At 42.8% G+C, this 27,504-nt stretch overlaps 1 protein-coding gene across 10 annotated transcripts in view; it reads right to left on the bottom strand.

Annotated features, from left to right (window-relative positions):
- Positions 1–27,504, bottom strand: part of LOC120558875 (neuron navigator 1-like) — a 97,151-nt gene that overhangs the window by 58,713 nt on the left and 10,934 nt on the right. For 9 of the 10 annotated variants that reach the window (XM_039800193.1, XM_039800191.1, XM_039800197.1 and 6 more), the window contains exons 3-5: positions 25,827–26,728; positions 23,353–23,444; positions 12,065–12,868 (exon numbers count right to left, since the gene is read on the bottom strand). In XM_039800193.1, coding sequence (XP_039656127.1) covers positions 12,065–12,868; positions 23,353–23,444; positions 25,827–26,722 — 1,792 coding nt within the window. In that variant the 5' untranslated portion in view covers positions 26,723–26,728. The remainder of the gene's footprint in view (positions 1–12,064; positions 12,869–23,352; positions 23,445–25,826; positions 26,729–27,504) is intronic. The other variant, XM_039800200.1, reaches the window with a different exon arrangement.

Genomic DNA, 27,504 nt, shown 5'->3' with positions numbered 1-27,504 from the left:
GAGTCCCTGGAAAAACATATTACTGAAGAAGTCTTCTAACACTATGACCCTGAAAACACTCAACCCTTCCTCCCACACAGACCCCATTCACAACCACCCCTCCTATGAATCAGTCCAGCTGGCTAGTAAGGAGGTGAAGGGGGAGAGACCTTTCTAATGAGTGAGGAGGGCAAATCATGTGCTGCCAGAGGTGTCAATCTCAACAACAGCTGCAGACTAAACACTGTGCTAACATACACACATATGTATATGCACGGTGGGTCTACTCATATGCTCATACTCACCAACACACTGAGAAACAACACGTACGCCAGACCTGATTTATAAAGCTGAATTGATTTCTCCTAAAGAGAATGGCCCCATAGACAATTGATTAGGCAGCCCTGGGGACAGGCAGCTCAGCGGAGAGATGATGAAGTCGTTGTGATCCAACCTTCTGCCGCTCACACACAGACACACACATTCACACAGTGCGCAAATGTTTCATAACAAAAAAAAATTACATAAAAATAGAACTACTTTGTTCTACTAGTGGTGTACACAACAACTGTGTTAAACAATTCAAAGCTATAAAGAGCCACATAATAGCTTTAAAATGTTATTTTTTTCTAATTTGTTTATACAAAGGTTTAATGGGAACAAAGAACCCCTTAAACATGCAAACACAGACAAAGTCTGACACACTCAGTCACACGCAGGCTTTAATTGGCCGATTTTAATTACCCTAAACGTGAGCTTTGTTTAACATCGGCGTCAAATTGATTAGATATGGTCTGCATGATTGTGCATGTGTCTGTGTGTATATGTATGTGTGTGCGCGTGTCTGTAAAAGACTTCCTGTCCTGCCTCTGCCCTGGCCCTGTTGGTCCCAGCTGGCATGGGGAGGGGGTGTGGTGGTGGCGATGGGGGAATTAGGGATGCAAATATCCCTGTCAGCCCTGGAAGCTCCCCAGGGGTGCAGATGAATTACACTGATCTGGTTTAAACTGAGTGTGTATGTGTGTGTGTGTGTGTGTGTGTGTGTGTGTGTGTGTGTGTGTGTGTGTTTGTAGTGCTTCTGTGCATGTCCATATAAGTGTTGGGACGGGTGCACTCCATCTGCCTCATCTCTATACAGTTGTGAACATAAACTCTAGCTCTGAAGAGGCTGTGAAAGTAGTTGAGGAGCCTTTTATAATGGCCCACTCAGACTCTTGGAATGAGAGTCAGCAAGTTAAAGTGAGAGTGTTATTGTAAGTGCGTGCATTTACTGCATGTGCAGGACAACCTCTGCATCCTAATGAAAGTCTGCTCTCAGACAAACCAAAGCGACATAAATACTTCAAAGAAGCAAATGAAATAGAACATTGGAAGTTTAAAGGATGAAAGAAAGAGGGCATTTTAATTTGGCATATTCTTCCTACTTCACAACAAGAGTGCATATGGCAAGACAGCATAACTGTACAATGGCAATAAAGTGAAGCACTGCCTTTTCTATCTGTCTGTGTGTGTGTGTGTGTGTGTGTGTGTGTGTGTGTGTGTGTGTGTGTGTGTGTGTGTGTGTGTGATCAGGTCACAAGCCCATTAAACAGAATTGCTGGCTTTTGAATTAGCAGCAATGTTAAGGAGCTTGTTTTTGAATCCACAAGACAGCAAAGCTTAGTCCGATGTTCACATGGTGCTCAAGACTGCATAAAATTGCAGCAGGACATACACGTACACGAAAAAGAAAAAAATCAAATCATATAAGAGTGCGAGGGTGGTGGGTACATAGCTGGAGGTTGAAAATCTGAACGGGTACAGGACTGAAAGAACATGTCACCCAGTGCAACAGTGTGACTCATCTATGTGTTTTTAATAGTCTTTGGACAACAATGGACATCTGTGGCATAAAGAAATAAGCTATATCAGGCATTGGCTACACAGGCAATACTTGTTGGTGGGATAAATCATCATTTTTGGGATTCTTTTTAGGATTTTTTTTTTTTCATTTTTTATGGGATTAGTTGACAATATGATAAAAATATTCAGTATTGCCAAAAGTAGAGTAGGTAGAGAGAGTATGTTTCATGATGTGGACGTCTGGTGGCTACTTGTCTAGCAGACAGAGTGAGTGAAAAAATAAGAGAGTGAAACTGCTGTCCACTTGGTTTCCTCTCTTGGGTCACTTGACTCTCCTCTCCATTAGAAAGAAGAAAAAAACTCCCCAAAGACACACTAATGGCTCTGTCCTTTCAGGAGTAGTCTGCCATTGTGTGTGTGTGTGTGTGTGTGTGTGTGTGTGTTTGTGCAGTAACTTTGCATCCTTCTTTGACAGTGTATTTCTGTGCGGCGACTGTAAATGCTTGTTCATCCATCTGCCCGCACATGAGTGTGTGTCTTTACCAGCGAGAGGTACAGTTTTGCAGCATATGAATATAGGTTTGAGTAATGGCTCCTGTTTCTATTCTTTCCTTCCTTCCCTCCGGAGTTCATTTGTCCCTGTCCTGTCCACGTGTGTGCACATATGTTAGTGTCACCGTAACACTCCTCTGGAACAGTACCCTTATTGCATGACAGATGTCTGTGGTTGAGCACCACTGCTACTGCATCATAAAAGGTCTGGACCTCCTCCGGCAATGTGTGTCTTTAAAATAGTCATACACTTCCAAAGTGTTTTATACAGCATTCCAGACAAGGGGCATACAAATCATAGAAACAGGATGCTAGTAAAATCTTTGTGGTTTTTGTTATTGTTTAAGTTTTCACGTCATGCTCTGTTTGACAATATTTCTTTAAGGCATGGTGGCAAAACATTAGCATAGCATGGCCAGACTAATTCGCAAATGCGTATCAGTCTGAACTTCTCAGTTCATTTTTGATCTCCAAGGGGCATTATCAACTGTGCAGACCAAAATGCCTCTGGACTCAATTGAATAGACCTACAACCAATCACAGCAACAAAATGTGACCTACACCAATAAGAGCAATGAAACGACATAGCTCTAAGCGACACATGCAAGTTGGGGCGGTGCTTTGTCTGTTCTGAAGCAGGAAAAACATGGCGGCCGGGTCACAAACTTCCTCAAATTACAACTAAAGGCGAGAAATAAGCAAAACAGTAACAGCATCATGAATCGTATATTTGCACATTACTGTCCGAACTCAACCGGAGAGAGTCGTAACCAAGCCCGACCCGAACCCAACAGGCATTCTATTTTTTAAGCTGAAGCACTGAGTTTGTGTTACATGAATATACTGTATACCGCCTGAAATAACCTGTGTCTTGCGTTCATGCGTTGTCACGTAGCCCGAAACAGACAGTAGGTCCATCATTTTTATTTACACTATTTTGTTAAGAAGAACTTGAAGCACGTCAAGTAGGCCGAACCCGACCCAAGCCCAAACATCATTTATAAAAAAAAAAAAAAACATTTGCCCGAACCCGATGGGTCTGGCCACGTATCAACACTCTAATATACACCTGTCACAATGTATATATGAACCTGCTTAGCTTGGTTCATTATTTTGTAATTTGTTTGACATGACCATTAAGTATAATATTCCTTGTCTTCTCTTTTTCTTTTTTTTCTGTCATCTGTCTTCACTCAGAGTAGCATCACAGCCCTCTGCTGACCTCAGACAGTTTGCAAAACAGGAAGCATTACAACATACAGCCATTCCTGCACATCTGGACAAGGCGGACAAACACAAACTAATGCACCCAAATGTGCAGAGACACACGTGCACTACATTTATCTGCTTCACCAGGATGTTGCAACAGGATATTAGACCCTTGAAGATAATATCTGATATGTGACATGAGCGGCTAATGAGCATATCGGAGCACAAACAACACTGCATCTGTGTACACTAAATTTGAACAGTTGTTGGTTTAAATGCAAAGAATGCTCACATGATTGGTGTGTCAATGCACAAGCGTGAGAATGAAGATATTGAGAGCTAGTCAGTGGTGGTTTGGGGCAGCTGACTGTGTCGAAATCCATTTAAAATTGGAAACCCTTATGTAAGAGTAGATTCCATAACAGAACCAGAAAGGATGAGCAACACACTGACTCCCTTAGAAACACAGACATGTGGACAGACAGATGAAAATATTACTAATAAATCCAAGATCTTATGTGCAGCATTTAGCACAGAGTTAAAACCTTTAAACTTCTCTCTCTTATCCTCTCAGCCCAGATCTCCACAGCCCTAAAACCTGGCTCTGAACGTTTACCCCAAACACAATCATATACACATAAACACACTCGCCATATCTCCTTAACCACAGCCCTATCTGCTTAGAAGTCAGAGTGCTATCCGCTTAAAGGGTAGGATGGGGAAGCTTTAAGAGACTTGAGAGGAGTTTACTTTCTCAGAAAAGAAGGTTGAGACCACGCCAAGGTAACAACCAATGAACATATCACCTCTAGTCCTCCTGATTAGGCTTCAAAATACAAAGAGGAATGTGTGTGTGTGTGTGTGTGTGTGTGTTGTGCGTGTGTATTCCTCTGTGCCGAGGTGCACTGGAGGAGGTTAAAACGTGTGCTTTGACAGAACAAATATAAAAGGCACAATCTGAAACACACACATAAACACACATGGTACGCAGATGAGACTGTCAAAAAGAGATCACCTAAGGGAAAAAATCAATCAGTTTGATGGATATGCGTGTGTTGTTTGTTCGTGTGGCATAATGAAACGTCAAATATATCTAGAGCTTTCAGCAGTATCTCTTGTGCCTTCTGTGTATGCTTGAAAACTCTATATTCTAAATTCTAAATACAGACTGAGCCGCACGCACATTCAGCTGGCACACAGCCACACACTTACACACATGCTGCATAAACCCAGCAACGAGCCAAGGCAGACCATAATGTGTGGCAATGTTTGGGTGTATTTTTGTTCAAGAGAGTTGTTTCCTGTAGAAATGTATTTTACGATGTGCTTAAACCCAGCTGCAGCTCTGCTCTCACATGTCGGACAGACAGTCTGCACTCTGTGTTGCACTGTCAATTGGGTGATGGATGAGGCGGTAGAACTGATGACAGCAAGTAAGCAAGTAACTACACTGAAATTTTACAAAATTCATTATTTTCTAGTATTTTTGGCAATAAAATGTCAAAAAATTGTGAAAAAGCTGAAGGGGACAAGACAACTGTCTTGTTTTGTCTGACCAACAGTCAAAAGATATTCAGTTTACTCTCATACAAGAGTAAAACCACAAAACATTGAGAAACTGGAACCAGAGAATTTTAGCATTGTTTCTTAAAATGATTAGATCTAAAATAGTTGCCAGTTAATTAGTTAGCACATAGTTAATTTTCTGTTGCTCCTAATCGATAAATCAGCTTATCTTTCGGGCATTAATACAATTTAAGTATATCAAAATATATGTAATCCTATGTGAATATAGATATATAGATGGATATGTATCAAGATATTGTAAATTTTTTGGGGACTCAATTAAGAAGCTGTTTATCACATATATAAAATAACCTGTTATCTGGTAAATCAAATATTGTCATGAAGCAAAGGCGGCCTAATTAAACCAGAGATAGTGAAAGCATAGCTGACTCGGTATGCATGATATGGCAAAATATCCACCCGAACTGTAATTTTGCATTTTGGCCTTAAAATTGTTATGTGTATGCTACCGTGTTTGTTTACAGGACATATGCAGGTTTTATCTTTTCACTCTCCCACTCAATTCTGTTTTGTAGCCACAGCAGGATTATGCATAGATTGTGATAGAACTCAGGTTACAATTCAAGCCTGACAACTTCCATTGTAGTTTTTGAGATCTGATTGGAGCATGAGCAAAATCACTTTTTTATGCATCCAGATATGTGAGTTAATAAGACCTGTACTTATCCCGGGTGATAAAAATCTCAATAAAACCAATGGAACCATTTATTAGGTGATGGCCCATGCCACTGACCTGTGATTAACCCTTAAGCATATTTATAATTCAACAAATAGATCAGCAGAGGTGTTCCCAGGTAACATCTCTGATTGCTTGTTGTTGGTTTAGCTTGGACCTACACCACTGACACTGCATTAGCACTGTCACTGATGTAAGCTAACCACTCTACTGTCATAAGACTCAGTCAGATGTATGTGTCTGTTTCCGTTTCCTACAACATGCCAATAGCTACATCAGTAACAAAAGGCACTTTTATCTGAGACAGAAAACACAAATAGAACAGAAATAGATGAATACTAAGCATTCCTCATCACAAGGCAGACTACATAATTCTCCTTCTGTCTTTCTTTATCTCCCTCTTTCTCTCACACTACACACAAAAGTATTAAGTGTATCATATCAGTATCCGTTTATTTTATGAGTAAAATGTGCAGGTTTCTGTTATTGCCTGGTAAGATTAGTAAGAAAATATCTGAACCAAAAATAGAAACTGAACGAATGTCATCATATAAGACCCCTTATATGACAAATGCATGTATTGTTGCCAGGTGGGCAAGACTGTTTATGGTCTGGATCATTTTAGCATATCATTTCTTTATTCATCTGGCCTATTTCATCAAGATATTCAAGCTCAGCACTTGCACAGATGTTTTATCCGGTAGCAATTTAGGGGTAATTTTCCCGTGACACTCATTGTAGTTAAGTTGAGTGTAAGTGTGAGCGCTCCAGTGACATCAATAAGCATGTAAATCTTTCAAACATTAATACAAACATCAACAAATACAGTCCTGCAACTGTCACACTGATGGCTGCAAATAAATAGTGTATTATAAATTAGTCGTAACAGTAACTATAATAACAATAACTTGCTTGTTTTTCAGTGATAAGCAGCGTGTGTGCGTGCGTGTGTGTTATGTAAGACCTGATGAGACAAAAACACAGAGTGTACTAATATGATTTAGGAGGAGGATGTCAGGAAGCAGACAGCACTAATGCAACGGCTCCTGCATTAAGTCCTTAGAGACTGACCACAAAACATTGTATACACACACACACACACACACACACACACACACACACACACACACACACACACACACACACACACACACACACACACACACACACACACACACACACACACACACACACACACACACACACACACACACACACAAATGGACAACAATGGAAAAAATGCACCATGCATCATACATGCAACCATATGTGCAAAAAACTCTCTGTCAATGAATACTCCTGGTAACAAAATCCCTGTCACACAACATGTCCTCTGTCCTCCTGAAATACACAAAATAAATATCCTCTCTGCTGTCTGACTGGTGAGAGAACACTGCTACCCGTCAACTCAAATCAGAGTTGAAAGAGAAGAAGACAGGGAGTGAGAGGGAAAGAGAATTGGAGGGATGCTTTATTCCTCATCTTCCTTGGGCGTTTGCGTTTATTCAGCTTGTCACCACCTCCTCATTGGGAGGACGACTGCCCTGAATCCCTCAGTCAGCAAAGCCCGGGGTGGAACCAGCCACTCTGGCCGCACCCGCATCACATTAGAGACTCAGCACTGCTATCACAAAGGAGGGACTGAGTATGAAAAATACCATGTGACTGCCAAAAAGAATAACACAGGGTATAGACAGGAGAGGATATCAGTGACTAAATGTGGCACACATTTAGCTTTGGACATTTAAAGCTGCAGCTGCTTTGTTGTTATTTCCTGCAGTGCTGTTAAGTTCTCTTGAACAGGATTGTGTGGGTGTGTGTGTGTGTGTGTGTGTGTGTGTGTGTGTGTGTGTGTGTGTGTGTGTGTGTGTGTGTGTGCGCGTCTGTCTTGTGTGTGTCTTCCTTTTTAGGCTTTGTCAATTTCTCTGTAGGGTTTATTGTTCCGCAGACAGCTGACGAGGATGCATCGTCTCCCACGAGTAGCCATCAACCACACAAACATCCACACACACACACACACACACACACACACACACACACACACACACACACACACACACACACACACACACAATACAATGTCACACTAAAATAACAAGCACGTTGGTAGTCAAGGCTACTTTTATGAGCATTCATGTGTCACTGAGTGTTATTTACTGTACTTCTCTTCTGCTGAGCCTTCATGGTCACATGTAAATGACACCCTATGTTCAGCTCAGCCAACACCAAAAACCACACAAGATCTCCAATCTTCTAACCTAAATCTATATTTTCTATCCGATCCTTAATAATGTAAAATTCCCCCAAATACCTAAATCTCCATCCAAACAGATGTCCTTTGGGCTTAAATCTGTAATTCATTTTAGTCTTGATAGCCGGCCTTTTCCAGGGTGATAGATCTGTGATTAGTGGAATGGAGGCAGAATCTTCTCATTATCTTTATGCCATGCCTAATCTGGATGCTTGTTGGTGTCTTTAGACTGGATTCTCTCTAAACTGAGCCTGCCCTATGCTAGGAAAGGCCACTGCTTTAGGGAGCTTACCCTCTTGCATACAACTCATTACGGGTGCTGGATGGGACCGGGAGGTGTCATTAGTGGCAAACATCTGATGTTCAGTGCTTTAGATTACCCTGGCAGTATATTCTTTACTAGCTGCCATTCAGGTCAGCTCATTTTATTGGCAGAATTTACAGAGTTTATCATTCCCTGGGTCTAACCTTGATGCTAATATTGTTAACAAGATATCTTATAAAACATGCTGCATTTGGGAGAATTACCACTAGTCCAGAGCTGCTGCCCATAGACATACAAGTCAAGTAATTCTCTAAATCCAATTAATGAAAAGCTCATCATCTCTTCGGAGGTAAAACATGTATGTCCGATTAAAGAAAAACTGATTATACTGAAACTAATCCTAAACCACCTCGCAAGATACACATATAGGCTTAACCTTGATGTGTGTGTGTGTGTGTGTGTGTGTGTGTGTGTGTGTGTGTGTGTGTGTGTGTGTGTGTGTGTGTGTGTGTGTGTGCGTGTGTGTGTGTGTGGAGTCGGTTATCCCTTTTAAGTGCATAGCTGATGATCTTGGGTTATACATCCAGATTAGACCTCAGTGGCATTCTCGATTATCTTTGCTACTATATTGTTGGCCAATCTCAAAAGGACAGTGTCACAGTGCATGGTTCTAGCGGTCACACAACATAACATGTTCAAGACACAGGCCCATATTTTACTCCCTGTAGCTAACATAGTCAACTTCTAACATGTAGCTTTCATAACAACATGCTATGATAGAGTTAAAGGGACAGTTCACCCCAAAATTTTTAAATACAATTTTTCCTCTTACCTATAGTGGCATTTATCAATCTAGATTGTTTTGGTGTGAGTTGCCCAGTGTTGGAGATATCCTGCCCTAGAGATGTCTGCCTTCTCTCCATTATAATGGAACTAGATGGCACTTGGCTTGTGGTGCCCCAAAAAATACTTTGAAGTTGAAAACTCAACAGCAATGTCTCTTTCCAGAAATCATGACCCAGTCACTCAATATAGGACTGGCTAATTTCATGTAGAATAAAATAGTTCCTACATGAAGCTGTTCATAACCAGGTCTGTGGATTATCTTGAGTAACCACGTCATGATTTCTGGAAAGAGACATTGCTGTTAAATTTTTCAATTGTATTGTATTGGTGCTTTGAGCACCACAAGCCATCTAGTTCCATTATATTTGAGAGAAGGCAGACATCTCTACGGCCAATATCTCTAAAACTGGAAAACTAGATTGATAAACAGCACTACAGGTACAGAAGGACGAAAAATATGTGTATTTGAATTTGGTTTGAACTGTCCCTTTAAGGTTGATTTTTCACGATATAATACCATATTGTACAATGACACGTCACTTTCATGTATGTAGGAAGCAGATGGGGGGAAGGTGGGACTGTATATGGGAAGGGGGGAGTGGATCACTGGGAATGATTCAGTAAACATCCATAATCTATCTTCCTATGACAGAGCACACGGAGCACAAACCAATTAGCTGCGTGTCCCATCGGAAATGGAGAAGCAGATACGATAAAAGATGAGCCCACAGCAGCAAGCTACAGGGCAAGTTACAATTAACCTCCCCCTAACACACACACACACACACACACACACACACACACACACACACACACACACACACACACACACACACACACACACACACACACACACACACACACACACACACACACACACACACACACACACACATATATATGAGTGTACTCACACAACTATCCTACACACCTGCTGTGGTTTCAATGATACACCTCTGGCAGCTTGTGGAAGACTGTAATGACCCAAAGCAACACTTGGGATGCCAGGTAGAGTTAGGTCATTGGCTTTTACCATTATTTCACTCCAGTGTCTCTCTCTTTCTCTTGGTCTTTCTCCGTCTCTCATTTATCTTCCTCTGTGAGTGAAGTCTAAGCCCTATTAATTTTCTCCTATAAATCTCAATTCTTACCCTCTACTTTCTTTCTATCTGTTTTTTTCCATCCTCAGCTCCCTCCTCCCTACCTGGCTGCGTGGCGTAGGTGTGGCCAGCAACATTACAACAAGGACTGGAACAAGGTCACACAGAGATACACACTACACACACCATGTATAATACATAAACACACACATATAGGACTGCAGGGGCAATGTCACAGTGCTGCAGGAGTCGAGCTGGAGAAGAGAGAAAGAGGAATTAAGGAGAGAAAGGAGAAGACGGAGAGGTTTGATGATGGAAAATTATTTCCTCCCATCAAGCCAGATATAACGACCCGCTACACTATTCTCTCCCATCTCTCTCACTCTCTGATGCTATCTGCTCCTGCCGAGAGGGAGGGATGAAAAGAGAATGAGCAATAGATAGAGAGAGAAAAACAAAGTGTGTGTGTGTGTGTGTGTATGAATGAATAATGGATGTTAGGTGCAGATTTATACCCTGGTTTGAACTGTTAGTCACAAACTCAGTCATCGTTCTCGCAATACACCCCCATGAGCTAAAACTTTGAATATACTATGTGTCCCATTACATTCGCCCCCAATGTGTGTGACAGTGTGTATTCATAGTGCTGTGTGTGTGTTTGTGTGAATGGGAGCACGCTAACTACCTGCCCATGCCACCACCCCGCCCCTCAGATTCCCCTCCCTCCTCCCACACGTTGCCCCCGGTAACAGGAGGGAGAGGTGTGTGTGTGTGTGTGTGGGGGGGGGGAAGGGTGGATAGTGACCATCTGTCAGTGGCCCGGAGATCAATGGAACTGGAGGGGAGGTGGGAGGGAGGGGTTGAAGGGGGGGTGAGGGAGTGGTGCAAGGCTAAATATGTGGCCCACTGTGACCGGAGCCTGACTCAATATGCAGCCGTTTTATTTACCGACTGAAAACACACACCCCACTAGTCCCACTCACACGGCCTTTATTAACGAATGGCTGATTTTGGCATGAGCCAGGAAATGCTGAGGCTGCGGATCTCAACATTATATCATGCATACTGCTTTACATTTTAAAAATATGCTCCCCTGCCAAAAGGGTTGTAGAGACAGAACATGTGAGATAAAATATAATGAGAGAAGTAGTAGGGAAGCATTTTATAGGTTAATATATATCTAGCTCACTGTGGCAGTGGGTCAGATGAGACGAGGACAAAACACTTGAGTGCTAGCTAATGAATCAACAACAAAACAATGTCAGCCCTATGGAACTGCTTACTTCAGCTGCTTCATGGGAGCACACAGAGCTAGTATACATCCATACACACATTCACACCGATACATACAACATAAATCAAATTTACACATAAAAACAAAGCATTTAGACTGCTGCCTACAGTGATGTAAACATAGGGATTTTCACCACCTACGTGTACAGAGCGAGGGCTCTCACCATCGTAAAGTGAAATCACTTAGAAAAACACACTGACATTATGCTCTGCTGCAATAGTCACTGAACTCATTTAAAATTCACTGTTGATGCTGGAGCTACAGTCAGAGCTGGAGGAAACAGTTTGGGTATAAAGAGGAGAGGAGAGGAGAGGAGAGGAGAGGAGAGGAGAGGAGAGGAGAGGAGAGGAGAGGATGGTATTCGATGTCCACTGAATAAAATCAACTGTTGTTAACTTGTTGACATAATTGTACCCTGTCCTAAGGGGTGTCGTGGAAAATTGGGATAACAAAGCAGACTCACCAAGCATTTGGCTGAAGAGCAGCTGCTCCAGGTCTCCCAGAACTGTCACCACTAACTCTGGGTCCACCTTCAGAAAGCTCTTATCATCTTCTCCCTCTATTCCCTTCCTCTCTCTCTTCTCCTCTGCTGCCAGAGCTGCAGATCTCCCCTTCTCGCCTGGTTTCTTGCCATTAGTCCCAGTATTCACAGCTCCATTGGAGTTAGCCTCGGTTGGGTGGTCTGCAGGGTCCGTGTCTACACTGTGGCCCGCCTCGGAGGCCTTGCTGATGGGCTTGACCTCAGCATAAGGTCCTCGTGGTTTACCAGGAGCAGGGATTCGACTCGGCTTGCTCCCGTTAGAAGTCACAGGTGGGGAGCAGAAAGGTTTGGGCTTCCCCTGAAAAAGAGACTGTTCTGACTTTGAAAGGGTCCGAGAAAGTGGTTGTCTCCCGCCCCCAGCCTGACCTGTCTTAGTCAGGCCTGGCTTGTTGGTGCCAGTGCCAGGCCGACTCGTATCAGATTGGTACAGGTGCAGCTTCTTCTCAGCATCAGTGAGCACACACAAGTTGTTAAGTGATCGCTGCTTGCGGAGACCAGAAGGATTTGGGATTGGGATGGATCCAGAGGAGGGCCGGTAGACCTTGAGCTCTGACCCGGAGGGACGTGAAGGTCCCTGGGGCAGAGCAGAGGGCTTGGCTGGGGGCTTCCTAGAGGCCATGGCATGGGCTGAAGTTTCCTGGCAGGAGACAGCAGCAGACCTCAAGTCCAGCTCTCTGGGCTTGGCCGTCATGCTAATGTTAGCCACATTAGCCTCCAGCATCCCTCCTGCAGAGAGCCAAGCAACAGCATCAGTGGCACACTCTGAGATACACGCATGCAGGCTGAAAGAAATGGAGGGAGAAAAGGGCAGAAAGAAAGGTGTAAAAACTCCCAAGAGGTTTGTCTGGTTTGCCCTCCCTCTCTGTCTCCAGTGGGTCGAGACTCCCCGCCGTGTGAGACTGTGGGTTTACCCCTCTGTTGAAAATGACGAGTGGGTTAGTAGAGTGGCAGTAGCAGTCACCCTTACTCACTACTGGTAATCCATGGATCTGCAGACCTGTATCCAGTGCCTAAATCCACTTCCCTGTGACACAATAGCGCTGCTAGAATAAAACACAGCACTGACCAGCTTCTTTCTCTCTCTCTCTGCTTCTCTCGCTCTGTATTCTGTCCCACTTGCCAGGCAAGCAGCAGCCGACTGACAGGAGAAACAGTCGCAGCAGCAGCAGCAGCAACATCCCCCCTCCTCTTTCTCTCCTCCCTCTACCTCTCCTACACTCGCTGGTTTGCTCACTCTACCCCCGCTGGCTCATTCACCCTCCCTCTCTTTCTCCTCTATTCTTCCCTCCTTCTTTCTTGTTGTCTCTCTCTCTCTCTCTCTCTCTCTCTCTCTCTCTCGCTCTCTCTCCTCCCACTGGCTAATTCACCCGCCAATCCTCTATCTCTCTCTCGCAAACACGCACCGCAGATGCTGTGTTATGCTTAACACCACTGAAGGAAGAAAGGAAGAAAGAAAGAAAGGAAGGAAGGAAGGAAGGAGGGAAGAAATGAAGGGAAGAAAGAAAGAAAATAAATAAATACAGAAAGGAGGAAGGAAGGAAGAACAAAAGAAGAAAAAACATATTATTAATTATATTAGCTCAGCTGTGTGTGACTCAAATAATCCTAGATGCCAAATATTGCAGCCAGATTAAAGACCCCCTACACACACAGATGCACATTCAATCATTCATAATCACATTAGCTGCTGTATTCCTCCATTCATATTCAGATTTTCTTATGTGCTCTAATCACGAGAGGCCCACCCATGATTAAGCTGATACAAATTATCTGTAAAACAGCCATGACTGTAGGATCATCTTAGAAGAAAACAGGAACCACAATTACCAGTCCATAATACACAACCAGATAGGTCAGTCACTAATTATGCTTCAATTAGTAGCCAACAGACCTCAAATGATCATCACACCCCTCCCCACCTGCATCATATTACCTCTCCCCTCATCTCCATTGCTTTTTTCTCATTTCCTCCCTTCCTTTCCTTCCTTCCTCCGGACCTACAGTATGTCGCCCATCCCCCCTTCCAGTTAATATAGAAGCACAGGCCATTAAGTTTTGTAGGGTATAGATTCAGCACAACCATCACGATATCTCAGTTGTTTAAAACAAGCACACATGTACATGTGTGGGTGTGTGAATGAGTGTTGGTGTCACTATATTTTTGTCTTTCCTCCCCTGCATGTGTCTGAGTATGTGTGTGTGCGTGGGTCTGTCTCTACGAGTGTGTCACATTGATGAGACAGGCTCAGAGAAGCCAAAGCTCCCGTCCAGGGATTCGGATAGCTCTGGCACGGTCACTACGTCATCTCATCGCTCTGGATATCCCATCTCAGTCAATACAGGACACACAAGTAACTCTTCTTCATCCTCTTCATCGTTCCCTTTTTTCACTCATCTCGGATCCTTTGCTTCAAATACCTACAAATTCTATTCCTGTAATTCCTTGTAACAAACAGAGCTGGGTGGAGATCCGATAAGAGAGGGACATTACAGTAACACAGAAATATTATGATGTCATAATTTCTGATGTCTTTATTTCCATTACAGGTAATCATGATGACAGCGCATGAAATGAACTTAAAGCCCATTGTTACTTTAATGCATCCTGTCTGCATACAGGTCTTGTAGTTGGTTGAGTGTTTGTGCTCTATGTAATACCATTAGTGCACTTTCTTATGTACAGTATGCAAACAGCAATGCCTGCAGCTGTGATGTTATCAGGTCTCAAACTGTTAGGAGTAGTATTTAAACAAGCAGGCTGTTGAGCTATTGCCCATTTTCTGTTACATTTGCATAAATCGGTTGACACTAAACCAGAGCAAAAACAAGTGATGTTCTGTTTGCTCACATTCCACACTCAATACTAGATAGGTACTTTAAAAACAGCTCATTTTCCAACAGTAACCAAACTGGCGCCAATTGAGCCCAAAAATGACAACGACGCACATTAATGTACGTTCACAACGACAACCTAACATCCATCTGGCCTTGAATGAGTGTGTGTAATACAGGAGCTCAGTGGCAGACTTACATTGGCTGTTTTATTGTGTAAAGGCCAAAGCCATTAATTAGAAGCAGCTAGCTTTAATAAAGGGCCAATGTTGAGGTGGTTATGCCACATCGAGGCCAGAGCTGTGTGGTGACAGTTATGGGGGCTCTGGGGGCTGGTAGCAGGCCAGTAGGGGGGTAAGGGATGTAATTTAAGGCTAATAGGTGCTGTACATTAGCTCCAATACCTCCCTGATGAGGGATTAAGGTGACTCAAACGAGAGTGGCAGCATACAAGGCAGGTCTGTGTGGCGCACAGACGGACATGGGGCAAAGACACGCGTCAGTGCTCCTGAAAGCACGTATACACACAGGTAAAGTGTGTGTTGGCAGCACACAGCTACTTGTTTGTTCCAGTACTCGTCTCTCTGGCTCCACAGTCTAATCACTTTAATATATGGCTGATGTAAACATATATTCTCTCACTCTCTTTCTGCTAAGTCTCTCTCTCTCTCTCTCTCTCTCTCTCTCTCTCTCTCTCTCTCCACACACACAGAGCATGCTGTCTGTGGAGGGTGTCTGACTTACCTGAGCAATCTGGCCTGACATCAGAGAAGCTGGTAAAGTGTGATGAGTGCCAGTGCTCGATATTAGCCTACACATTCATCTCATAGCAAACTTACACATTCTGTAAGTAACAGAAGTGTGTGTGAGTGTGTGTGTGTATGCGTGTGTGTGTGTGTGTGTGTGTGTGTGTGTGTGTGTGTGTGTGTGTGTGTGTGTGTGAGAACGCGCTTGTGGGCTGCCACAGTGGCCAGAGCCATGGGAAATTTGCTACGATGCCGGGCAAACACGGTTCCATACACGCATAAAGACACTTTTAGACAGACAGACAGACAGACAGACAGACAGACAGACAGAGGCAGTGTGTCTCTGTACTTTGCATGAGTAAATTTGCCTTAGCATCTCTAAACAGTTAAGAACAGATTCGCCACTATATTTCTACAGAGCAGTAATGCGAAGTAGCCAGTGGGACACACAAACACAGACACTGTGTGGCGCATTATATGCATGTTTACAAAGTTACAGAAGGTCTCCAGCTTTGAAAGGAAAAGTACTGTGAGAGAAGAGGAAAGCACTGGTGCTTTGGATGTAACTAATTGTACCAGAGCAACTTAAACTTAAAGAGGAATGATTCCCATTCGACTAAGCAGATGGCATGTATTTTCACCCACTCCCTGTTTTCACCCACTCCCTCTCGGTTTGTCTTGTTTTGCCTTTTTGTGCCCAAGTACAAGGGAAAAAAGATTTTCTAAAGATGAGACAAGCGTGAACGGGCCAAGAAGTGAGAAGAAAATAACAAGAGTGAGTGTAACTGAGAATAGAAGGGGAGTGCGTCAGAACAGGATAGAGCAGACACCATGAAAGAAGCCTACTGGATGCTACTTGTGAGGAAAAGGAGAAAAACATGTAAGAATGTGAAATTATAATGCAAAAAACAAAGCAATGAGGAAAGTGAGAGGAGGAGGAGAAAGAGGATGGGGTGAGGAAGGATCTCTGTATGTGTGCCAGAGGAGCAGAGGAAATCTGTAAGACAGAGAGGGGATATCCTGCCTCACCGCCTCGCCACTCCTGCTACGTTTGCTTATGTCCGCTAACATGCTAACGCATAGGGTCCACAGGACACACAGATGAATACCAGACCATGACACACAGGGGAAAGGCTCACAGTGACACTCACTCTGGTGCTGCACCAACACAATACCATGACTTTGAATGTCCTGTTTACACCCAAAATACTGACCGACAATCTGATACAAACAATGTGTGGCTTCCTAGTCTGAGACAAAAATGTAAGTATGAATGAGAGAGGGAGTTATTCCACAATGACACCTCTTTGGTGGTTTTACTCTGATGATGCACAGCATGAGTCACTGGCTTAGGCATTTGGACAATTCAGCCACTTAAAGGCTATCAATGGTAATAGAGTGATTGTATCACTCATACATCTCCTGATTTCAGCGGCACACATCTTAATCCAACAAAAACACCATTCTCCCACAGAACAAATGTCACACACTCCTCATGAATCACACACAGCTGAGAGCTGAAAAACATCCACTGCTATCCGGGGAATGCTAGAGAAGAAGAAGAATGAATTTGTGTGTTTTAAAAGGTATCGTTCTATTGTAGACGCTCCCTCAATGTTGACATTCTCAGTACACTTCCCAGGGGTATCCCACAATGCTGTGCTGCAGAGGCCGGTTGCCTAGTTACAGCATGGTGTGCATACAGTAGCCATGGATATCATCAGCTTGTGTGAGTGTGTTGTTCACTTGTGTAATTGTGCTTCGGTCGGCAGAAGAAAACTGCTGTTGCTAAAGTTGGATATACAGTAGTATGTGAATAAAAACGTAGAATATGTTATGAGGAAAACATGAGTGAATGATTCAATTAACATCAGGAATGTTGAGCCTAGAAGAAGTATGTGTATGAGTGTGTGCTTTATTCTCCATGGGTTATTAATTTGACAGATAGGTGTGTGTGTGTGTGTGTGTGTGTGTGTGTGTGTGTGTGTGTGTGTGTGGTCCCACAGAGAGGTTACACACACGACTGACTCCATAACTTGACTCCCTGGGATAGGAGTCACCACAGAGGTCAAAAAGGATCTTGAGTGTGTGCACTCATTCACCCATTTCTCAATTCACCCTTCTCCCTCCTTTCTCTCCTCCTTCATCTCTCGCTCTATCTAATGGAGACATAGGAAGGAAGGAAATGTCCCTGGGGTGGGTGGGGAGAAGGAGGAGGAGTAGGAGGTGGCCGCTCTCTGTCTTAGTGCATTGCCACACAACGGGTGGATGGCTCGGTGTGTGAGACGAATGGGAGAATGAGGAGCTTCTATGTGCGTCTGTGTGAAGTTTTACTCACTTTTCTTCACACATGTATATCCATGAGTGCATGTCTGCTCACGTATGGATTATATGCATTCATGTACATGTACACATATATACTGTACATATACATGTACTCACTTTCTCACACTTGAGATGTCTTCCCCATCAAACTCACCACCTAACCCAAACATTAAAAAAACTGGGCCATCACTTCAGCTGTCCCCGCATTGGACTACAGAACTCCTGATGGTTCAAAGTTAGGGTCAAATATAGAGTAAAGCATGATATTAAACCCTAAATAGTGATTACTGCCTCACTCCTGGTGATGAGCGATGACATAATCCAGTCCATGCTTATGTCTGATCATCTTTCCAAAGCTACTAAACCACTCATCACTGTCCAACACAAACTTGGCATATGTCTCTCTGATTAGATTGGCCAAAGAGGATTACGCTCTGTCTAAGAGTAGATGCAGTCGGGGTTATCAAAATGCTATCCGCTACACTGTCCAGGGGCATTAAAGGCATGGCGACCATGAAATTTATAAACTTTAAGCGGATTTCAGGCCTTCATTACTAAAGATTTTCTGACTTCTATTATTCTGAAAGTAAATGGCACAAGGGGTTTTCAAAATGTACTACTCCACGTGAGGGCTCTGCAAAGTGGGGTCTGCATGACAACGTTGGTGTGCAAGATGAACATATACTGAATATCTACTTGTGCTATTTTACACTGTATAAACTGTAGACTTATCTTTTAAGTCTATTCCGATAACCATAAAAATGCTGAATCGTCAATCCCTAATAAAGAGTGTCAAATTTGTCATGTGTGCCACTTTGACTCGTGCTTATGATTGAAAGTCTTACAATCAAAACTACAAATCAAATGCATTACAATAAACTTACATGCAATTCAACAGCACCACTGCAGCCTCCAAAATGACCATAAAGTTGAATCAACACCTGTCTTAAACAGTTTCAACAGAAACTGAACATTATAACTTTCATGAAAAAAGGATTTACTGCAGGACTGTTGTATTACACTGCAGTCCAGTTTTAGCCAAGTGTACTTAATAAACTGGCAAGTGTATATTATATAAGGGGGCCATTATCCATTTCAGGATAACAGTGAAAGTTGGCTCATGGCCACTGAATGTAATTTTTGGCTCGCCTTGAGAAACACATCATGAAATCTCCGTTTCAGATTGTGTGACTGTTTCAAAGGAGCACATGCCCATTTTCATTTTCATTTCAAAAATAATAACCTGGAAAGTACAGTTCTTATTGTTTTCTACCCGTAAATGTCAATGTCAGATGAAGAGTGGGTGTGGGATGCTGTGCAGTGTTTCACATTGATATCCAGATGTAACCATGACCTCCTCTGTGTTTTTAGGTGACTGTACAGTAACTGTGTGTGTGTGTGTGTGTGTGTGTGTGTGTGTGTGTGTGTGTGTGTGTGTGTGTGAGAGAGAGAGAGAGAGATAGGGAGAGAGAGGGAGAGGGAGATAGACAGAGAGGGACAAAGCTGACGTACTTTGAGAGCGTCCGTAGGGATTCAGGCCATACCCTCACTGGGAGATGAAAAATGATACCTAGTCCACATCACATATATTTTTCATCCACCATCTGTGTACTGTCACATCAGCACACATACACACGCATGCTGCAGACATGAACGCATGCTTAAATACACCTCTCCAGAGAGCCACAAGGTCAGGAGGTCTGGGGTCTAATTGAAAGACCACATGGTGCTTCAGTCACATTAAATGTTCAGGTCTTCATTAGGGGCTCAAATGGAAGATGTAAGAGCTGATTATGTTACAAACATCTGATTCAATCTAAGTGAATGTTAGCATATAAAAAAACACACTAGATTTGTGGAAAACTACTCTTTTACTGTAGTAACTAAAGACAACCATAACCAAATCACGCCATTGTGTGGCTTGTGTTGTGTGTTCTCAGAGCCCTCAGCTTTCAGATATTCAACCATCATTCAATCTATCCTTCTGTGTGCACACATTTGCTGTTTGGACTATTTCCTTCTTACACAAAAGGAAATCCATCAAGCCACTGACCTTATCAAGTCTCCTCTTTTCATCTCTCACCCCTTTCACTTTCTCTTTTCCTTGCCTCCAATCTTTTCCTTCCTCCCTGTTCCTGTCCTTTCCTCTGCTCCCTAAATGACTGTCATTACGGTGTCAGCCCACCCTCCATGTAAATGCAGCTTCAGAGGAGTCTGTTGGGATTAGGGTCTAAGACAATTTTAGTTCTGTTTCTAACGCCTTCTAGGGACCAATTACACAGCCACAACCATAGTCCCAAGACAGCCGGAGGCCTTTAAAGACAGGGGCTGGTCCACCATGTTTTTATTTGCAAACAGCTCTATTCTGGGGGCTACACTTACAGACAGGCATGATCAAAAGAATAGAGAACTTAAAAGGTAAGGTTTAAAACGGTTTGTGAGGTAATATAATATAATATGATGTCTGACTATGATATTTACAGTAAAGTTGTGAAGTTTAAGAAGAGGGACACATTTTCCTTGCACTGGCCAGGGTAGTAGCCAGGGCAAATTTGATACCCGAGGTCCACTACCAGCCATGGAGGGTGTGGAGAGAAAGTGTCACAATTTTCTCCATTTCAAAGCAGTAGATTCCATCTTTTCCTAAATACACATTTTATCAGTCTGATTCTCTGTTTTCTTTCTTTCTAAAATTGGGGACCATGTATAAAAAGAGTTATGATTCCTACAGTGTTCACACAGTATGGATGGGAGTACCCTGGACAACTGGAAATCACCACTGTTAACCCATTGCCATTGTTTTATTTTAAATTCCATTGCTGACAAACAATAAAAAACATCCTGATACTTTCTGACTACACTGTACATAATCTGTTTGATGTATAAACTCAAGATTTTGGCCATTTAAAGTGTTCATATTGTGCTTTTTGGCTTTTCCCCTTTCCTTTATTGTGTTATATATCTTTTTGTGCATGTTATAGGTTTACAAAGTGAAAAAGCCCAAAGTCCACCCCAATGGGACTTACCATCTCCAACAGAAAACACTGTTCACAAACTGCTCCAAACTGCTCTATTGTAGTCCAGCCTTTACTTCCGTGACGAACGTGCGTCACTTTGTACCACACGTTATAATGCTCGCCTAGCTGCTAGCGTGGCACGTCTTCATTCTCTGCAACTGACTAGCTAGCAACACTTAACAAAGATGGTAAAGTGTGATGCCTCACTCTGTAGCTAAAACAGAGAGCTCAACACACAGGGTGAAAAGAGGAGCTGCAGCAATGTGCAGTACAACAAATATATGGTGTTCTGGTACAACCTCTAAATACAATTATGAACCTGAAAATGAGCATAATATGAGCACTTTAAGTTAAGTTTAATACACACTCTGGACTGCACATTTCAAAGCCAGGCAGTTGATCCCCTCCTATCCAACTGACACCACATTAAAAAGAATGATTCACTGAGCCACTGATAAAGTCACATCTCTGAAGCACGTCCACATCCCTCGACTCACACTGACCACGACCAAGCATGACTATAGCTGTGGGTACAGAGCAAACCTTTACTCTAAAGGACGGGGAGGGGGTCATGCTGGGACTGTGGTTTTTTAGGTCAATGAAGCTGGAAAGGAGGAACGGCATGAGAGAGGGAAAAAGAGCAAGTGTAATGCACTGTAAGAAAAGATACATCATATCTACTCAATAAAAATGAGGCAATAGATTACAAGCAATATTATTAATTATATTTCACATGGTTTGGTATTGAGTAAATATTAATTAAATGAGACCCTTAATAGTTATCCATTTAATATGAGTATATTTGAATAAAAAACAGTACAGAATTAATTATAACCTAAACAAAAATATTGAGTTGATTTGAAAAAGATAAACTCCCTAATGTGTAAATAGTACTAATAAAAATTAATTTAATTCTACATATCAATGATATATAATTGAGTAAAAATCATCTACATTAATCTGCACATCGATTTGAATTTAATAAATGCAATGAATTAAATCTAAATATTCTTTCTTAAGAATAACTAGTCTAAACTAGTGTCTACAAAACTAATTAACATAATATTCTTTTTGGCGTATTTGTAACAATTCGTACTTTTGTGCTCTGCGTCCATTCTAGTAGTGCGTAGGCATATCTGGTATTAATTTTCCCACAGATATGAATTAAATTTTACCATAATACCGTCAGTCATGCGCAGTACGCTTCCAAATTGATCTGTGAGTGATTTCAGAACGGGAGCCGTGTTAACTTCGTACCCTTCTCACTCATGGTTGTAAATTTATAACGACAATTAATAACCCACAACTAACACTCTACAACTAACACCATAGCACACAACTATTTGTGACTTTAACAATTTCTAACACTAATAATTTTACATTTAGCCTAAAAATGTACACAGCCGAACGGCATGCTGGGTAACATTATAGCTGCTAGCTAGCTAGGTTGAATGGAAGTGCTTTTCAATTAAAATTTGCCTGATTACATTGATTTGAATTAACTCAATATTCTCTCTATTTGGGATTAGATAAATATAATGCTTATGTTTTATTTAACTACAATGGGTGGATTTTATTCCAAACATTTTTATTTGAAATTTAATTAAATATTAATATAAATAAAAACACAATCATATTGAATATATTTAACCTAATACATTAATTCAAATCTACATGACCACAGAATCATTTCTTACAGTGTGGGAGGAAGGGTTTCAAACTCCTTGAAAGGTCTTGGATGTAGCTGAAATGAATGTGCATTTAACAATACTCCCTGGCAGCGAGTTGAGAAGTGCCCCATTTCATGTCATTACTGACCCACATCAACCCTGTCATCTTCCTTCATCCTGACATCCTGAGCCCATCTTTCTTTTCCATCTCCTTCTCTAGGAACCACTGTAGTCAGCAGAGCCCCAGGCTGAGACACACAAAATTACACCACCTCTCTTCAGACATGGTTCCTGAGGCCTGAAGAGTAGGAGCCTGACAGACATAGATTTAGACAGAGAATGGTTGTCCCTTAGTCTTCACTAAGTCTTTTCAGATTCCACAATGAGACCCAAAGGTCGACTGCTGGCTTGTCCAGTCTGACGCCATTTATGACTGTTGCAGTAAATGCGTCTGGTTGCCAGAAAGTAGGCATCCATACCTGCCAAAAAGGGCCCTCGGCGCCCTGATGCTAACTGGGCAGACAGAACTAGACTGCAAATTTTGTTCAGCAAAGGAGACAAAGATAAAGGAAAAGTGATGTGTGTGTGTGTGTGTGTGTGTGTGTGTGTGTGTCTCGAACCTAGTGTTAGGTCATCACAGCAGACTTCTATGGATCCAGAAGAGCAGTCACTCAGTTCGTCCACTGAAAAATCGCTCTCCTGCACATGCAGCCTGTAAACACATCATTTACACAACCGTCACATGTTCCTGCGTACAATCAAACACACAAGCTCCTGTGTATGACAGCAGAAGAACATTGATGACCTTCCCCCAGTGTGTCCACATTCATTTCCTTAAATGCAAATCATAGAAACAGAAAATCTTAGATATTCACAAAGCACAGTGATTAATTCATCCTTGTAAAAGTAAGAAAAAAGCTCAAGGATTTTTCTAGTCCTTCATCTTATGAAGTATTGTACATTCAATGAATATACTTTTCTGCTTTGATTCATTCTTCGTGGATGTATTCATTTAACTAAAACCCCACACAACCCTCAACAACACACATCAGACACTAACGTTAAATTTTTTTTACCTACCAACTTAGATTCACTCTTTTCTTGTTTCCATCCCACATTGTGTGTGTGAGTAAGAGAGAACAATAAATTGAGTCAGGCCAGAGGCTATCAAGAGGACACTTTAACAATCAGCTCTGCTCCAGAAAACACCAAGAGTGTGTGTATCCTTGCACATACAGTACAGGCCAAAAGTTTGGACAAACCTTCTCATTCAATGCGTTTTCTTTATTTTCATGACTATTTACATTATAGATTTTCACTGAAGGCATCAAAACTATGAATGAACGTATGGAATTATGTACTTAACAAAAAAGTGTGAAATAACTGAAAACATGTCTTATATTTTAGATTCCTCAAAGTAGCAACCCTTTGCTTTTTTGATAGCGCTGCAAACCCTTGGTGTTCTCTCAATGAGCTTCATGAGGTAGTCACCTGAAATGGTTTTCACTTCACAGGTGTGCCTTGTCAGGGTTAATTAGTGGAATTGTTCCCTTATTAATGGGGTTGGGACCATCAGTTGTGTTGTGCAGAAGTCAGGTTGATACACAGCCGACAGCCCTATTGGACAACTGTTAGAATTCATATTTATGGCAAGAACCAATCAGCTAAGTAAAGAGAAACGAGTGGCCATCATTACTTTAACAAATGAAGGTCAGTAAGTCCGGAAAATTGCGAAAACTTTGAATGTGTCCCCAAGTGCAGTCGCAAAAACCATCAAACGCTACAACGAAACTGGCTCACGTGAGGACTGCCCCAGGAAAGGAAGACCAAGAGTCACCTCTGCTGCTGAGGATAAGTTCATCCGAGTCATCAGCCTCAGAAATCGCAAGTTAACAGCAGCTCAGATTAGAGACCAGATGAATGTCACACAGAGTTCTAGCAGCAGACACATCTCTAGAACAACTGTTAAGAGGAGTCTGCGCGAATCAGGCCTTCATGGACTGCTAGGAAACCACTGCTAAGGAGAGGCAACAAGCAGAAGAAATTAGTTTGGGCCAAGAAAGACAAGGAATGGACATTAGACCAGTGGAAATCTGTGCTTTGGTCTGATGAGTCCAAATTTGAGATCTTTGGTTCCAACCGTCGTGTCTTTGTGCGACGCAGAAAAGGTGAACGGATGGATTCTACATGCCTGGTTCCCACCGTGAAGCATGGAGGAGGAGGTGTGATGGTGTGGGGGTGCTTTGCTGGTGACACTGTTGGGGATTTATTCAAAACTGAAGGCATACTGAACCAGCATGGCTAAACGAGCATCCTGCAGCGACATGCCATTCCATCCAGTTTGCGTTTAGTTGGACCATCATTTATTTTTCAACAGGACAATGACCCCAAACACACCTCCAGGCTGTGTAAGGGCTATTTGACCAAGAAGGAGAGTGATGGAGTGCTGCGCCAGATGACCTGGCCTCCACAGTCACCGGACCTGAACCCAATCGAGATGGTTTGGGGTGAGCTGGACTGCAGAGTGAAGGCAAAAGGGCCAACAAGTGCTAAGCATCTCTAGGAACTCCTTCAAGACTGTTGGAAAACCATTTCAGGTGACTACCTCTTGAAGCTCATCAAGAGAATGCCAAGAGTGTGCAAAGCAGTAATCGGAGCAAAGGGTGGCTACTTTGAAGAAATTAGAATATAAGACATGTTTTCAGTTACATAATTCCACGTGTTCATTCATAGTTTTGATGACTTCAGTGAGAATCTACAATGTAAATAGTCATGAAAATAAAGGAAACGCATTGAATGAGAAGGTGTGTCCAAACCTTTGGCCTGTACTGTACATGTACATTATTGTTGGAAAGGATACAGAGGAATTAGACTGAAATTGCCACAGCTCTAGGGCTGGTCTTTAGTATCCAGAGTGGGAGGCAAAGTGTGTATATCAGTAGAGAGGGATCATAAATTGCTACGAGAGACAGTAATCATATGATAATGACAAGAGAATGGTTTTACAATGGGTTTCAGTAATTGGGGGCTCGTAATGGAAGTCTTCATAAACTGTTGTATCAGTTGTGTTTGTGTGTGAGTGTGCACCACTTACCTGTAGCTGAAGGGAGCCACAGTAGCCATGTTAACTCGAGGTGTGTGTCTCTCTGTGGATTCCTTATCTAGGCTTTGATCCAGCATACTGACAGCCACCTTGGACATAACTGGCATGGAGAATGGGATCGGTGGCAGCGGCAGGGGACAAGGAGAGCAGGCCGGACTGCTGTCGTCAGGAGTACCCATCTCCTCGTCTGATTGGCTGGTGGACTCACTGCGGCCTCTGATGGCGTGCTCGTAGCTCGTTTGAGCAAAAGAGGGGCAGAGGTTGACGTTGTTCGACATGGTGGACTGGGCTTGGTGGTTTTCTGGAAGCTCCTCCTCTCGTTGTGGCATGACCTCACTCGTTGCCTGGGATACAGTGTTGGAGTTGTCTCCTTTTGAGAAGTGGAGCGGTGGACGCAGGTTGCTGGTTCCCCATGTTTGGTTCTTATTGACGAGGGGGTTTCTGTTGCGATTGCCATCATGTGGAAACTGTGAGCGGATGTGAGGCGGTGCAGGTTTTCCCAGATCCAGTGTGTCTTTGGAGTATGCCGTTGGTACCCTGCGCTGGGTTATTGGGCTGCTGTAGGCGGAGCGTGACACCTGGGGAGCAGGTAGAGCTCCAATCCGCTGGAAGAGCTGACTCTTCAGGCCGGCATCTCTCTTAGGGTCCCTGGAGGATGGCCCAGGGATGCTGGAAGTCCGTGGGCAAAGTAAAGGAGAGTGCCTGGGTGTGTGTGTGGGAGTGTGTGTGGGTGTGTGTTTAGGTGTCTGTATTGAGGGCTTGGGTAGATCACTAGCCCGGTGGCGGGTGTCTGCTTTGGGGGAGGAGGGCAACAGGCTGTGTGGGAGGGGAATTCCGGATGATGGAGGAGCCCGGGGGGGCGACTTAACATTGACTCCCCCACTCATACTGACCTAAATGGAGAAACACAGGAACAGAGAGAGACACCTATAATGAGTAAAAGCATTGAACTCTGATGTTAGTGCTCTACTTTTAAACTAAATCCACAGCAAAAGGAGGAGATGTCAGCCACAAAAGCCCACCCAAAAAAGTTAGTTTTATCCATTCTGAGGTTACTTAAACTGTGTTAAAATCGAATCTAAAGTTTAATCCAATCAGGTAAACAGAGATAGATAATCATCCATGGTATGTGGGCATGTGAATCAAGCACATATGACAAACTGAGTCATGGTAAACCACGAGTTGAGCTTATTTTCGGCAAGGCATGGAGCGTCTGCGCAATCAAACTTGCCTGCTGGGAGTTCAAAAAACAAAAACAGATTCACACACAGTCACATGCTCACAGCAACGTCTAGCTGCTTTTTAGAGCGTTATGTTCTCAAATAACTGATTTTCTCCACAAAATGAATTCAAATACACACTTGCAAAGACTCCCACAGACATACATCATTGCCCAAACACACTGCTCTCTCACAATTACAGCTTCAGAGGAGGTATCAGATCGTTCTTACCTGATTTGCTTTGATTCCAGATATTCACTGTTTCTGTTACCCTTTCAGAAGCACATAGCCCTTCCAAGAACTCTTTGTGCCCTTCTGTTCTACGCAAACCGCAGTAAATGTTGGTCAAGGGAAACTTTTCATGTAATGTCGTATTCTCTAACTACCTTGTGCTGCTCTGCTGGATGGAAAAGAGGATGGGAGGCTGTGAGGTAGGAAGAAAGGCAGGG

Source organism: Perca fluviatilis, chromosome 5 (assembly GCF_010015445.1).
Source record: "Perca fluviatilis chromosome 5, GENO_Pfluv_1.0, whole genome shotgun sequence".
Classification (NCBI taxonomy): Eukaryota; Metazoa; Chordata; class Actinopteri; order Perciformes; family Percidae; genus Perca; species Perca fluviatilis.
This window is presented reverse-complemented; position numbering and strand designations above follow the sequence as displayed.